General features: G+C 47.6%; 1 protein-coding gene across 4 annotated transcripts in view; it reads left to right on the top strand.

The window, feature by feature from the left end:
* Positions 1–14,780, top strand: part of LOC121547235 (retinoic acid receptor alpha) — a 120,824-nt gene that overhangs the window by 83,161 nt on the left and 22,883 nt on the right. For all 4 annotated transcript variants that reach the window (XM_045209816.1, XM_041858403.2, XM_045209815.1 and 1 more), the window contains exon 2: positions 9,832–9,980. In XM_045209816.1, coding sequence (XP_045065751.1) covers positions 9,832–9,980 — 149 coding nt within the window. The remainder of the gene's footprint in view (positions 1–9,831; positions 9,981–14,780) is intronic.

The following is a 14,780-nucleotide window of genomic DNA, read 5'->3' on the forward strand; positions in this document are numbered from 1 at the left end:
ATTTGTGAAATGGGAAGGGGTCTGATTACTTTCCGAATGCACTGTATGTATAACTTAATGAGTCTTTGCAATTTGTTTATTTTCGTTCTCTATCGTTAGCATATTTAGCTAGCAGCCTCCATGGAAATTCGCTATTACTTGTGCTAATTTTCTTAGCATTCTGGTAACAGATGGCCAATGGTATTTTTTGCATTTTTTGGCACCCCCTTGTTAACTAAGCCAGTAATACCGTAAATCCCACAATGAGAGGAGGATGGTATGACGATATGAAAATCTGGAAACCGCCCAACCCTACTGGTGGCCATTGTGAATGTACCCATCAATATGTGCTGTGATTTGTTTATTCAACTTACATTACAAAAAAATACTTTCCATTGCATGAGCTACATCTGTTAACATCATTTGAATGAACATTCTACATTACCATGGAAGTTATTGCATCACAATACCAGGCAGCCATTGCTTAGGTAACCGAAGACTCGTTTGCTACAACACCTTGCTTTCTTTCAGCCAGGAGCAAGAAAGTTTCATCACGTTAAGAGTCCATGTTACCACAGAAACGGACTGAAATGCCCGGCCGCACCGTCTTCAGTCAGCTGTTCGTTCCTATCTATCTCAAGAATAATCATCTTAGGTCTCGTATCAAGGGATACCGACTGATTATCTCAGGGGGGGAGGAGGAGAGTGACTCCTGTCTTTTAGTCTTGTTTATTATTTGCCCCAGAGAGATAGAGGGAGAGAGAGGATGATGGCAAGATGGAGAAAGAGAGTGAAGGTCGGGAGGGTGACTCCGTGTGGATAGCCTTGGGGTATCTGGTTCTGAATGTCCACCTTGACCTTAGCTAAGGTCACCTTCCCTTTTCTCTCTTTGAGAAAACATGATGAAACCACTCAATTTCACCCACACACTCTTGGTGACAATGTACACCAGAACCTTTATACACTTAACTCTTCTACAACAGGGTGTAAAATTGTGATGAATAAAAAAGTATACCAGTTTCATTTAAGGACCAAAGGATTGACAGCTATCCCATATAGATTACATGGGAAGAGATTTTTGACGTACCGATTCCATGGCATAGTGTTTATGAACTGATGCGCAAAACGACGCGGGTTTTAAACCTTAGAATCTTTACATTTAAATTATTATATAAAATTCTTGCTACCAATATAATGTTATTTATATGGGGGACACAATCTTCCCATCTCTGCAGATTTTGCTGCGAAGAGACAGAATCAGTAGATCATTTGGTTTGGTACTGTCCATTTGTAGCTTATTTTTGGACACAGGTCCAGGAATGGCTAAAGGATTGCAATATTTACCTGGAGCTAACCTTGCAGATAGCATTACTGGGTGATCTGAAAAGTCCTAGTCAATCGATCAATAATATAATAATACTTTTAGCAAAAATGTTTATTTTCAATTTACAATCTGTAGAAACAATGAGAATAGAAGGGTTCAGAACTTTTGTAAAACATCACAGTATAGTTGAAAAATATATGGCAAATAGAAATCCAATATGGATGGTGTTAAGAGATAGATGGGTGGTGTTGAATGGAGTTGAAGGATGGGACTAATAACAACTAACAACAACTAATAACAACAAGATAACTAATGTAAAGCATAATATGTCCATAATAAGAATATAGGTTATAGGTTGAGAGCTTTTGTGAAAGAGCACAGTTAGAAAGATATGGCATATAGAAGCGAAACCGGATGGACATCATGTGTGAATGACAGTCAGGCGCAGGAGGTAAAACACAGAAATCCAGAGTTTATTCAGTGCGTCAAAACAAAACTAGCACAAGGGAAAATCCACCTTGACTACATACAAGGAAAGAGTAGGGAGGGGCAGATTCCGGGTCGAGAGCCAGACCCGATCCCCCGGTACAAAGACGGGGGCCTCACTGCGGTGACGGTCAGCGTTGGCCTTCTGACGACGCACGGCGCGTTGGAGGTGAACATGGGCAGCGTTCCACGTCTCCTCCGCGCGCCGAAACCAGTCATCCACCGCAGGAGCGTCAGTCTGGCTCTGGTGCCACGGTGCCAGAACCGGTTGATAACCTAAAACACACTGAAATGGCGTTAGGTTCGTAGAGGAGTGGCGGAGAGAGTTCTGGGCATATTCTGCCCATGGCAGGAACACCGACCACTCTCCTGGCCGGTCCTGGCAATAGGAACTCAGGAACCTACCCACATCCTGATTTACCTGTTCCACCTGCCCATTACTCTCAGGGTGGAACCCAGAGGTCAGGCTGACCAAGACTCCCAGACGTTCCATGAACGCCTTCCAGACCTTGGATGTGAACTGGGGACCTCGGTCAGACACTATATCCTCTGGTACCCCGTAGTGCCGGAAGACGTGTGTAAACAGGGCCTCCGCAATTTGCAGAGCCGTGGGGAGACCGGGCAGAGGAAGGAGGCGGCAGGACTTCGAAAAGCGGTCCACAACGACCAGGATGGTGGTGTTCCCTTGATAGAGAGAGGCAGATCAGTTAAAAAATCATGGTCATTGTGGAACTGTTAAAGGTTTTAACTTACCCGCTGGGAGGTGCCTAGGTGCCTTACTCTGGGCGCACACTGAGCAGGAGGAAACATACACCCTCACGTCCTTAGCCAAGGTAGGCCACCAGTACTTTCCGGTCAGGCAGTGCACTGTACGACCGATACCTGGGTGACCAGAGGAGGGTGACATGTGTGCCCAGTAGATCAGACGATCACGGATAAGCGCAGGCACGTACTGCAGCCCAGCTGGACACTGCGGTGGAGATGGATCTGTGCGTAATGCCTGCGCTATATCCGCGTCCATCGCCTATACTACCGGCGCCACAATGCATGAGTCTTGCAGTATGGGGGTATTGTCTCTGGGCCTCTCCTCTGTATCATACAGCCGGGACAGTCGTCTGCCTTCACGTTCTTCGTACCCGGAATGTATGACAGTGTGAAATCAAACCGGGTGAAGAATAGGGCCCACCTGGCTTGGCAAGGGTTCAGCCTCCTCGCTGCCCGGATGTACTCTAGGTTACGGTGGTCCGTCCAGACGAGGAATGGGTGTTTCGCCCCCTCGAGCCAATGTCTCCACACGGTCAGAGCTCGGACAACAGCCAACAGCTCCCGATCACCAACACCGTAGTTATGCTCCGCCGGGCTGAGCTTCTTTGAGAAGAACGCACAGGGGCGGAGCTTGGGTGGCGTGCCCGAGCGTTGAGACAGGACTGCTCCCATCCCAACCTCAGACGCATCCACCTCTACTAGGAACGGTAGTGATGGATCGGGGTGGGCCAGTACCGGGGCCGAGGTGAACAGTTCCCTCAGGTTACTGAAGGCCCTGTCAGCCTCAGCAGACCAGTGGAGCCGGGACAGCCCACCCTTCAACAGAGATGTAAAGGGAGCTGCGACCTTGCCAAAGCCCCAGATAAACCTCAGATAATAGTTGGCGAAGCCAAAGAAGCGCTGCACCTCCTTTACTCTGGTTGGAGTCGGCCAATGACGCACGGCTGAAATGCTATCTCCCTCCATCTCCACACCTGAGGTGGTAATGCGGTATCCGAGGAAGGAGACGGACTGCTGGAAAAAAACATACACTTCTCTGCCTTGGCATAAAGGTCATTTTCCAACAGTCGGGCCAGTACTTTGCGAACCAGGGACACATGCTCGGCGCGTAGCGGAATACACCAAGATGTCATCGATGTAGACCACTACACCGCGACCAAGCATGTCCCAAAACACCTCGTTCACAAAGGACTGGAAGACTGAGGGAGCATTCATCAAACCATAGGGCATCACCAGGTATTCATAATGCCCCGTGGTTGTGCTGAATGCTGTCTTCCACTCATCTCCCTCTCGGATACGCACCAGGTTGTACGCACTCCTGAGATCTAATTTAGTGAAGAACCGCGCTCCATGCAATGACTCAACCACTGACGGAATGAGGGGGAGAGGATAACTAAATCTAATCGTCTCCCTGTTCAGTGGTCGATAGTCAATGCACGGGCGCAGACCGCCGTCTTTCTTCTTCACAAAAAAGAAACTTGAGGAGGCGGGTGAAGTGGAGGGACGTATGTACCCCTGGCGCAGGGACTCGGTGACGTATGTCTCCATAGCCTCCGTCTCTGCCTGCGACAGGGGATACACATGACTCCTGGGAGGTACAGCGTCTACCCAAAGGTTTATTGCGCAATCCCCCGTCCGATGAGGTGTCAATTTAGTTGCTTTTTTCTTGGAGAAAAGTTGTGCCAGATCATGGTATTCGGGGGGAATGCGCACGGTGGAGGCACTGTCTGGACTTTCCACCATGGTTGCACCAACGGAAACACCTAGACACCTACCCTGACACTCTCGCGACCACCCCGTGAGAACCCTATGCGGCCATGAGAAAGTGGGGTTGTGAAGTGCTAGCCACGGAATACCTAACACCACAGGGAAAGCAGGAGACTCAATGATGGAAAAAGTGACCTGCTCACAATGCGTCTCCTGTGTGATCATGGTGACTGGTACCGTGACTTCCTTTATCAACCCGGACCCTAATGGTCAACTATCAAGTGCTCTGATGGGGTGTGGAATGGATAGGGGAACTAATGAAATGCCCTGGCGGCGTGCGAAAGTTTATCCATAAAGTTCCCAGCTGCGCCTGAATCTGCTAGCGCCTTACACTTGGGAACTCTCATATAATCAGGGAAGTATATGGGTATGTACAGTGCGCAGCAGAGGGCTCTGAACAAGTGTGGGTGCTCAATACATGGGGTGATGCGAGAGTGCCCTGCCGGCCGCCTCCTGACGCAAAAGAGCGCTGACGACAACGTGTGGTGGAATGTCCCTTCGTGCCATCCGATTGGCACTGGCGCTGTCGTCTTCCACTCTCTCGGTGCCCGGTACCACCCAGCTCCATGAGCTCTGGATCCGCGTTGGTCTGGGCGGGAACGGGCAGACTCCTCCAGGACGTCTCTGGTTGCCAGCAGGTTATCCAGACAAATGGCCATGTCCACCAGTTCGGTAAAAGACAAACTGGTGTCACGGCAGGCTAGCTCCCGCCGGACATCCTCCCGTAGATGGCACCGGAACTGGTTGATCAGGGCCCGCTTGTTCCACCCGGATCCTGCTGCCAGAATCCGGAACTCCAGTGCGAACTCCTGTACTGTCCTCGTCCCCTGGCTCAAGTGGACCAGCCGCTCACCCGCCTCTGGAACGCCCGTGGTCGAGATATCTGGATCCCTCCGGGTGCTGTGATGTAGATGGCTGGATCCGGTTGGCCAGCTGGTCTTGACGGATCGGTTCCTTTTCTCTCCAGGCGTTGGACGACCTGAAGAACCCGATCCATCGCTTCCCCCAAGCTGGCCAGCATAGTGGAATGTTCCTGGACCCTTGCCACTATTCCAGGCATGCGCTCCTCTCCTGCTGACTCCATACGGTGAGTGATTCTGTGATGAGGTGTGAATGACGGAGTCATGCGCAGGAGGTAAAACACCGAAATCCGGAGTTTATTCAGTGTACATGAATAAAGCGCAGCAAGCGTCAAAACGAAACTAGCACAAGGGAAAATCCACCTTGGCTACATACAAGGAAAGAGTAGCTCAACCGAGCTACTCACTCTCACAATGAACAATCACTCACAAAGGACAAGGGGGCAGAGGGAACACTTATACACAGACTAATGAGGGAATGAGTACCAGGTGTGTGTGATTGACAAGACAAGACAAGACAAATGGAGTGATGATAAATGGAGCGGTAGTGGCTAGTAAGCCGGTGACAACGAATGCCGAAACCTGCCCGAGCAAGGAGGAGGGGCAGCCTCGGCTGAATTCGTGACATCATGAAAATGATCGGAGAGGTTGAGGGTAGAGGAAGTTCATGAGTAAAAACAAACAAAATAGAATTATTGTTAAATTGACTGTGTCGATAAAATGTATATAGTATGTATAAGCTGGAAGTAGAGGCCTAAGCATTGTTGTTCACTAGTTTACTCCAATTAGGGAAGGGGTGGTGGGGTTGGAAAGTAATAAAGGAAAATATATTTTTAAAAAGGATATGTGTGTGTATATATATGTATTTATATGTGTATATGTATGTGTATTTATGGTCTGCTAAATGACTAAAATGTGTGTATATATATATATATATATATATATATATATATATATATATATACACAGTGGGGAAAAAAAGTATTTAGTCAGCCACCAATTGTGCAAGTTCTCCCACTTAAAAAGATGAGAGAGGCCTGTAATTTTCATCATAGGTACACGTCAACTATGACAGACAAAATGAGGGAAAAAAATCCAGAAAATCCCATTGTAGGATTTTTTATGAATTTATTTGCAAATTATGGTGGAAAATAAGTATTTGGTCAATAACAAAAGTTTCTCAATACTTTGTTATATACCCTTTGTTGGCAATGACACAGGTCAAACGTTTTCTGCAAGTCTTCACAAGGTTTTCACACACTGTTGCTGGTATTTTGGCCCATTCCTCCATGCAGATCTCCTCTAGAGCAGTGATGTTTTGGGGCTGTCGCTGGGCAACACGGACTTTCAACTCCCCTCCAAAGATTTTCTATGGGGTTGAGATCTGGAGACTGGCTAGGCCACTCCAGGACCTTGAAATGCTTCTTACGAAGCCACTCCTTCGTTGCCCGGGCGGTGTGTTTGGGATCATTGTCATGCTGAAAGACCCAGCCACGTTTCATCTTCAATGCCCTTGCTGATGGAAGGAGGTTTTCACTCAAAATCACATGATACATGGCCCCATTCATTCTTTCCTTTACACGGATCAGTCGTCCTGGTCCCTTTGCAGAAAAACAGCCCCAAAGCATGATGTTTCCACCCCCATGCTTCACAGTAGGTATGGTGTTCTTTGGATGCAACTCAGCATTCTTTGTCCTCCAAACACGACAAGTTCTATTTTGGTTTCATCTGACCATATGACATATGACATTCTCCCAATCCTCTTCTGAATCATCCAAATGCACTCTAGCAAACTTCAGACGGGCCTGGACATGTACTGGCTTAAGCAGGGGGACACGTCTGCACTGCAGGATTTGAGTCCCTGGCGGCGTAGTGTGTTACTGATGGTAGGCTTTGTTACTTTGGTCCCAGCTCTCTGCAGGTCATTCACTAGGTCCCCCCGTGTGGTTCTGGGATTTTTGCTCACCATTCTTGTGATCATTTTGACCCCCACGGGGTGAGATCTTGCGTGGAGCCCCAGATCGAGGGAGATTATCAGTGGTCTTGTATGTCTTCCATTTCCTAATAATTGCTCCCACAGTTGATTTCTTCAAACCAAGCTGCTTACCTATTGCAGATTCAGTCTTCCCAGCCTGGTGCAGGTCTACAATTTTGTTTCTGGTGTCCTTTGATAGCTCTTTGGTCTTGGCCATTGTGGAGTTTGGAGTGTGACTGTTTGAGGTTGTGGACAGGTGTCTTTTATACTGATAACAAGTTCAAACAGGTGCCATTAATACAGGTAACGAGTGGAGGACAGAGGAGCCTCTTAAAGAAGAAGTTACAGGTCTGTGAGAGCCAGAAATCTTGCTTGTTTGTAGGTGACCAAATACTTATTTTCCACCATAATTTGCAAATAAATTCATTAAAAATCCTACAATGTGATTTTCAGGATTTTTATTTCTCAATTTGTCTGTCATAGTTGATGTGTACCTATGATGAAAATTACAGGCCTCTCTCATCTTTTTAAGTGGGAGAACTTGCACAATTGGTGGCTGACTAAATACTTTTTTTCCCCACTGTGTATATATATATATATATATATATGCGAGAGAAAAAACATATGGGGGATTGGAAGTGATGCAGACAATTACATTGATGGAAGTTACAATCTATCTGCAATATTAAAGCTGATCTACCCCCTAAAAAATAAAAAATAAAATAAAAGAATGTACACAATAACTTTTATACAACACGGCGTAATTTATGCCAGTCCAGCAGAACATTCTTCCTCGCTAGAAGCACCATTCATTCACACAGAGCCTAGAGAGAATACTGTTACAGTGAGGGAAAAACGTATTTGATCCCCTGCTGATTTTGTACATTTGCCCACTGACAAAGAAATTAACAGTCTATAATTTTAATGGTAGGTTTATTTGAACAGTGAGAGACAGAATAACAACAAAAAAATCCAGAAAAACGCATGTCATGAATGTTATAGATTGATTTGCATTTTAATGAGGGAAATAAGGATTTGACCCCCTCTCAATCAGAAAGATGTCTGGCTCCCAGGTGTGTTTTATACAGGTAACGAGCTGAGATTAGGAGCACACTCTTAAAGGGAGTGCTCCTAATCTCAGCTTGTTACCTGTATAAAAGACACCTGTCCACAGAAGCAATCAATCAGATTCCAAACTCTCCACCATGGCCAAGACCAAAGAGGTCTCCAAGGATATCAGGGACAAGATTGTAAACCTACACAAGGCTGGAATGGGCTACAAGACCTTTGCCAGGCAGCTTGGTGAGAAGGTGAAAACAGTTGGTGCGATTATTTGCAAATGGAAGAAACACAAAATAACTGTCAATCTTCCTCGGCCTGGGGCTCCATGCAAGATCTCACCTCGTGGAGTTGCAATGATCATGAGAACGGTGAGGAATCAGCCCAGAATTACACGGGAGGATCTTGTCAATGATCTCAAGGCAGCTGGGAACATAGTCACCAAGAAAACAATTGGTAACACACTACGCCGTGAAGGACTGAAATCCTGCAGCGCCCGCAAGGTCCCCCTGCTCAAGAAAGCACATATACAGGCCCGTCTGAAGTTTGCCAATGAACATCTGAATGATTCAGAGGAGAACTGGATGAAAGTGTTGTGGTCAGATGAGACCAAAATCGAGCTCTTTGGCATCAACTCAACTCGCCGTGTTTGGAGGAGGAGGAATGCTGCCTATGACCCCAATAAAACCATCCCCACCTTCAAACATGGAGGTGGAAACATTATGCTTTGGGGGTGTTTTTCTGCTAAGGGGACAGGACAACTTCACTGCATCAAAGGGACGATGGACGGGGCCATGTACCGTCAAATCTTGGGTGAGAACCTCCTTCCCTCAGCCAGGGCATTGAAAATGGGTCGTGGATGGGTATTCCAGCATGACAATGACCCAAAACACATGGCCAAGGCAACAAAGGAGTGGCTCAAGAAGAAGCACATTAAGGTCCTGGAGTGGCCTAGCCAGTCTCCAGACCTTAATCCCATAGAAAATCTGTGGAGGGAGCTGAAGGTTTGAGTTGCCAAACGTCAGCCTCGAAACCTTAATGACTTGGAGAAGATCTGCAAAGAGGAGTGGAACAAAATCCCTCCTGAGATGTGTGCAAACCTGGTGGCCAACTACAAGAAACGTCTTACCTCTGTGATTGCCAACAAGCGTTTTGCCACCAAGTACTAAGTCATGTTTTGCAGAGGGGTCAAATACTTATTTCCCTCATTAAAATGCAAATCAATTTATAACATTTTTGACGTGGTTTTCTGGATTTTTTTTTTGTTATTCTGTCTCTCACTGTTCAAATAAACCTACCATTAAAATTATAGACTGATCATGTCTTTGTCAGTGGGCAAACCTACAAAATCAGCAGTTGATCAAATAATTTTTTCCCTCACTGTATGTCTAGTTCCTTCCTTCCCTGATGGGTGAGCCAGTTTCTCTCTACAGCCATTCAGGACATCCAGAGTAGTCTTCCTTGTCCAGGATACGAAAGTGGCCTATCAAGATATTGTCCTTGTCCTCTCTGTCTCTGAGTGTATTTGTGTCTATGTTGACGGTGTGTTTTAAGTGTATGTGTGTGTATTAGAGTGTGTACTAAGTGTGTGTCTCCCCCTCTTCTCTCTCCCACAGCGATAGAGACACAGAGTACCAGCTCAGAGGAGATAGTGCCAAGCCCGCCATCACCCCCTCCTCCCCCGCGGGTCTATAAGCCCTGCTTCGTGTGCCAAGACAAGTCCTCAGGATACCACTATGGAGTCAGTGCCTGCGAAGGCTGCAAGGTGAGACACACCTTTATATATCCATACATTCTATTCTATTCTATTCTATTCCATTCTATACTATTTGATCCAGGGTTAAATTGTCCATTGCTTCTGGGTGGTGTCCCCTGGTGTCCCCTGTAGCTCAGTTGGTAGAGCATGGCGCTTGCAACGCCAGGGTTGTGGGTTCGATTCTCACGGGGGGCCAGTATGAAAATGTATGCACTCACTAACTGTATGTCGCTCTGGATAAGAGCGTCTGCTAAATGACTAAAATTTTAATGTGTTCTGTAAATTGGCTGGACCAATGTTCTCAATGCATATTGGGGTGCCCATGTTGATTTATAACACTTGTCCTGGTTTGGAATGGGAGTACACAGTCCCAGGGGGCCGTCACCCCAAAGCACCCCTATAATTCATACACATGCTATGCATAGCATCAGCATTATCTAAAGTTCAGAATATACATAGATTGGTTGGGGTGCATTTGGGGATGCCCTAAAAATAGTGAACTGGACCATCGCTTATGTCATCGCTTATGGCACCCCTTGTAATTCGAACCTCTTATATCTATACATGATGGGACTGCCAGATCATGTGGGCTGTGCTTCAATATTGCACTATACGTTTCTCATGAACTATATGAAGAATTTCTTCTGTAAGTGGCTTTAGTTTGAGAGAGTCTAGCTGCTGTATCTGTCCAACTCCAAGTGAAGTCATTATCTTGAGTGGGTGTTCCTGCCAGGTGGCATTTAATCCAGGAGCTACACCCTCATTCAGCAAGTGTCAACGTGTGCACTTGTCATCACCGCTCTCCGTGTATGTGTCATATGCTATCTCTGTTTCCAGCACGTCCTTGGCTATCATATGTGTCCTTTCCTCCCGCTCTTACCATTAATACGGCCTAGCAAGCCTTTTATGTGAGACGTGTTACGAGAACACCAGGTGTGCTCCCTTCCACACAGTCCTGTCAGGCAACCGTCTGCACTCTGAAGTGATATCTGGCTTCTGCTTCCTTATCTGTAGTACTGTGTTTCATAAGACAGGGTTGTGGAGTTGGGTAAGCCTGCGAAAGCTTGTGTTAGCAGTGGGGCTCTAAAGGACTCGATGTTCATCTGTAATGCATGGAGGTTGGGGGCTGAGGGTTGAAGAGGTTGAGGGTAGGGCGATGGTCTGAGACTGGCAGGCAGAGAGGGAGGCTGGATGACTAGCTGTGGTGGTGACAGGTGGCCATTAGGCCTGCCTCACCTGGCTGGGCCCAGGGAAGATAACACCTGGCTTGTAGAGAGAGGGGGATGGATGGATGGATAGATGGAGGGAGGGAGGGAGGGAGGGAGGGGGAAAGATGGGGAGAGGCGCTGCAGGAGTGAACCTGGTTGCATCCAGAGTGGAGATGAGAGTTTCGAAAAGGGGGATTAGGTAGACGGTGAGAAGGAAAGGAGGAGAGATGAGAAGATGGAGAGGACAGAAGGACAGGACCGGAGAGAAGGCGAGTAGAAATGACGGAAAGTTTCTGGATTACGCACAGTCCTGTTTTAACACAGCGGCACGAGGCAAGGTCTCACCTCTGTGCGTTCAATTAAACTTAACCTGCCCTCTAAAAGAAACGTATACAAAGTTAACAAACCTTAACCTGCCCTTTTATGGGGGCAGAAAAGCCCCACTTGACTGAGTTGCCTGTTGCACGTCCTCAATAGTTGTTTTATTATACACTGCTCAAAAAAATAAAGGGAACACTTAAATAACACAATGTAACTCCAAGTCAATCACACTTCTGTGAAATCAAACTGTCCACTTAGGAAGCAACACTGATTGACAATAAATGTCACATGCTGTTGTGCAAATGGAATAGACAACAGGTGGAAATTATAGGCAATTAGCAAGACACCCCCAATAAAGGACTGGTTTTGCAGGTGGTGACCACAGATCACTTCTCAGTTCCTATGCTTCCTGGCTGATGTTTTGGTCACTTTTGAATGCTGGCGGTGCTTTCACTCTAGTGGTAGCATGAGACGGAGTCTACAACCCACACAAGTGGTCAGGTAGTGCAGCTCATCCAGGATGGCACATCAATGCGAGCTGTGGCAATAAGGTTTGCTGTGTCTGTCAGCGTAGTGTCCAGAGCATGGAGGCGCTACCAGGAGACAGGCCAGTACATCAGGAGACGTAGAGGAGGCCGTAGGAGGGCAACAACCCAGCAGCAGGACCGCTACCTCCGCCTTTGTGCAAGGAGGAGCAGGAGGAGCACTGCCAGAGCTCTGCAATATGACCTCCAGCAGGCCACAAATGCATGTGTCTGCTCAAACGGTCAGAAACAGACTCCATGAGGGTGGTATGAGGGCCCGACGTCCACAGGTGGGGGTTGTGCTTACAGCCCAACACCGTGCAGGACGTTTGGCATTTGCCTGAGAACACCAAGATTGGCAAATTCGCCACTGGCGCCCTGTGCTCTTCACAGATGAAAGCAGGTTCACACTGAGCACATTTGACAGAGTCTGGAGACGCCGTGGAGAACGTTCTGCTGCCTGCAACATCCTCCAGCATGACCGGTTTGGCGGTGGGTCAGTCATGGTGTGGGGTGGCATTTCTTTGGGGGGCCGCACAGCCCTCCATGTGCTCGCCAGAGGTAGCCTGACTGCCATTAGGTACCGAGATGAGATCCTCAGACCCCTTGTGAGACCATATGCTGGTGCGGTTGGCCCTGGGTTCCTCCTAATGCAAGACAATGCTAGACCTCATGTGGCTGGAGTGTGTCAGCAGTTCCTGCAAGAGGAAGGCATTGATGCTATGGACTGGCCCGCCCGTTCCCCAGACCTGAATCCAATTGAGCACATCTGGGACATCATGTCTCGCTCCATCCACCAACGCCACGTTGCACCACAGACTGTCCAGGAGTTGGCGGATGCTTTAGTCCAGGTCTGGGAGGAGATCCCTCAGGAGACCATCCGCCACCTCATCAGGAGCATGCCCAGGCGTTGTAGGGAGGTCATACAGGCACGTGGAGGCCACACACACTACTGTGCCTCATTTTGACTTGTTTTAAGGACATTTCATCAATGTTGGATCAGCCTGTAGTGTGGTTTTCCACTTTAATTTTGAGTGTGACTCCAAATCCAGACCTCCATGGGTTGATAAATTTGATTTCCATTGATAATTTTTGTGTGATTTTGTTGTCAGCACATTCAACTATGTAAAGAAAAAAGTATTTAATAAGATTATTTCATTCATTCAGATCTAGGATGTGTTATTTTAGTGTTCCCTTTATTTTTTGAGCAGTGTACTAGTTGTCTAGTCTGTGTTTTATAAATGTGCAATAAGCATAAAACACAATTATATAAGGAATTGGCAACTCGTTCTCATTCTGAGAAATACGGTAGGGCGCTTGATTTCAACATCTGAACAAAGTGGACAGGCTAGCATACTGTTAAAACAGTTGGAGAAAGACAGAAGGGTGTGTTCATAACAATTAAACAAGCAAATATATCCAAGTTTGCTAAACATTAAATATAAAGATTAGCTGGCTACTCACTAGCACGTGGGCTTTTGCTTGAGAGATTGTTTATGAGACCTGTGTTAATGTTCTATAATGCCTGCTACAAGAAGTTAGTCATTATTAGTGAATGTGCATTATGCATGGTTATAGTGATATTTTTAACAAAAAGTGCATTTTCATAGACTGACTTATTGCAAAAAAGCAGGTTAAACTACAACCCCCCCGCCCATTCCTCCATTCCTTCCTCTCGCCTCGCTCCTCTCCTCAGACCACTGCAGGGTGGTTGACAAGCCTGCTGAGGGCTCTTGTCGCCTGGCAGATTAGCGCTTATACAAAAAGAGGCTTAAGGCCCGCAGGAAGCAATGACTTCTAATGGGGATGGAGAGGGGAGGGCGCGGGGGGAACAATGGCTGACCAAGAGGAGAGGTCCAATCCCCAGGCCCAGGGCCACCTGAGGCGTGGGATTGGAGGGATTGGTTGTCCCCTTTTATATGTCAAAGGGACTGGGTCAATCCTCCCATGGCTGTCAGGGTCGGAGCACCAACGGATCACAGGGAGACACACCAGGGTCACTGGCAGGTCGTTAGATATCGGCTATTCATTGGCTTTGAAGTCTTAGTGTCACGGTTAACTAAGCCAGAACCCAGAAGCAGACCAGGACAAGGTACGTTGAGACAAAGGTGAGTGTTTATTAATAGATTCCGAGTGAGGCTGAATAATCCAGGGAACAGAGCGGGTGGCGTGGATGGGTTGTTGAGGGTGCAGTGGTTGGTCCGGTACTGGCTCGGCAGCCGCCGACCATCAGGCAGAGGTTGGGTGAAGGTTCCGGGTGAGAGACTGCAGACAGAACAAAACGGAGGTCAGTACACAGCAAGTCAAAAAGGTGCAAAACAACAAAACTAACACTAATGGCTCAGAGACTGATACGCTGACAAACATACTGTTCATGGCTAACGATCCGGCAGGAACTGGATGTTGGGCCAGAGCCTAAGAAGGGTGATGATCAGGACCAGGTGTGCAGATTGCTGATGGGATGCAGGTGCGGAAAACAAGAGCGCTCCCGGAGCGTTCCCGAACCCTCGGGAAACTGGAGATTACGAACAGGAACACTAGTCACCAGACAGGACCCGACTCAGACAGCCGGGATCGTTACAGTACCCCCCTCCGACGAACGCCACCGGGCGGACTCCCCGGAGCGCCAGGATGGAGGCGGTAGAAGTCACTGATGAGGTCCGCATCTAGGACCTGTCGCCGCGGAATCCAACTCCTCTCTTCAGGACCATACCCCTCCCAGTCCACGAGATACTGGAAACCCCGGCCCCGCCGTC

This window comes from Coregonus clupeaformis, chromosome 31 (assembly GCF_020615455.1).
Source record: "Coregonus clupeaformis isolate EN_2021a chromosome 31, ASM2061545v1, whole genome shotgun sequence".
NCBI classification, from domain to species: Eukaryota; Metazoa; Chordata; class Actinopteri; order Salmoniformes; family Salmonidae; genus Coregonus; species Coregonus clupeaformis.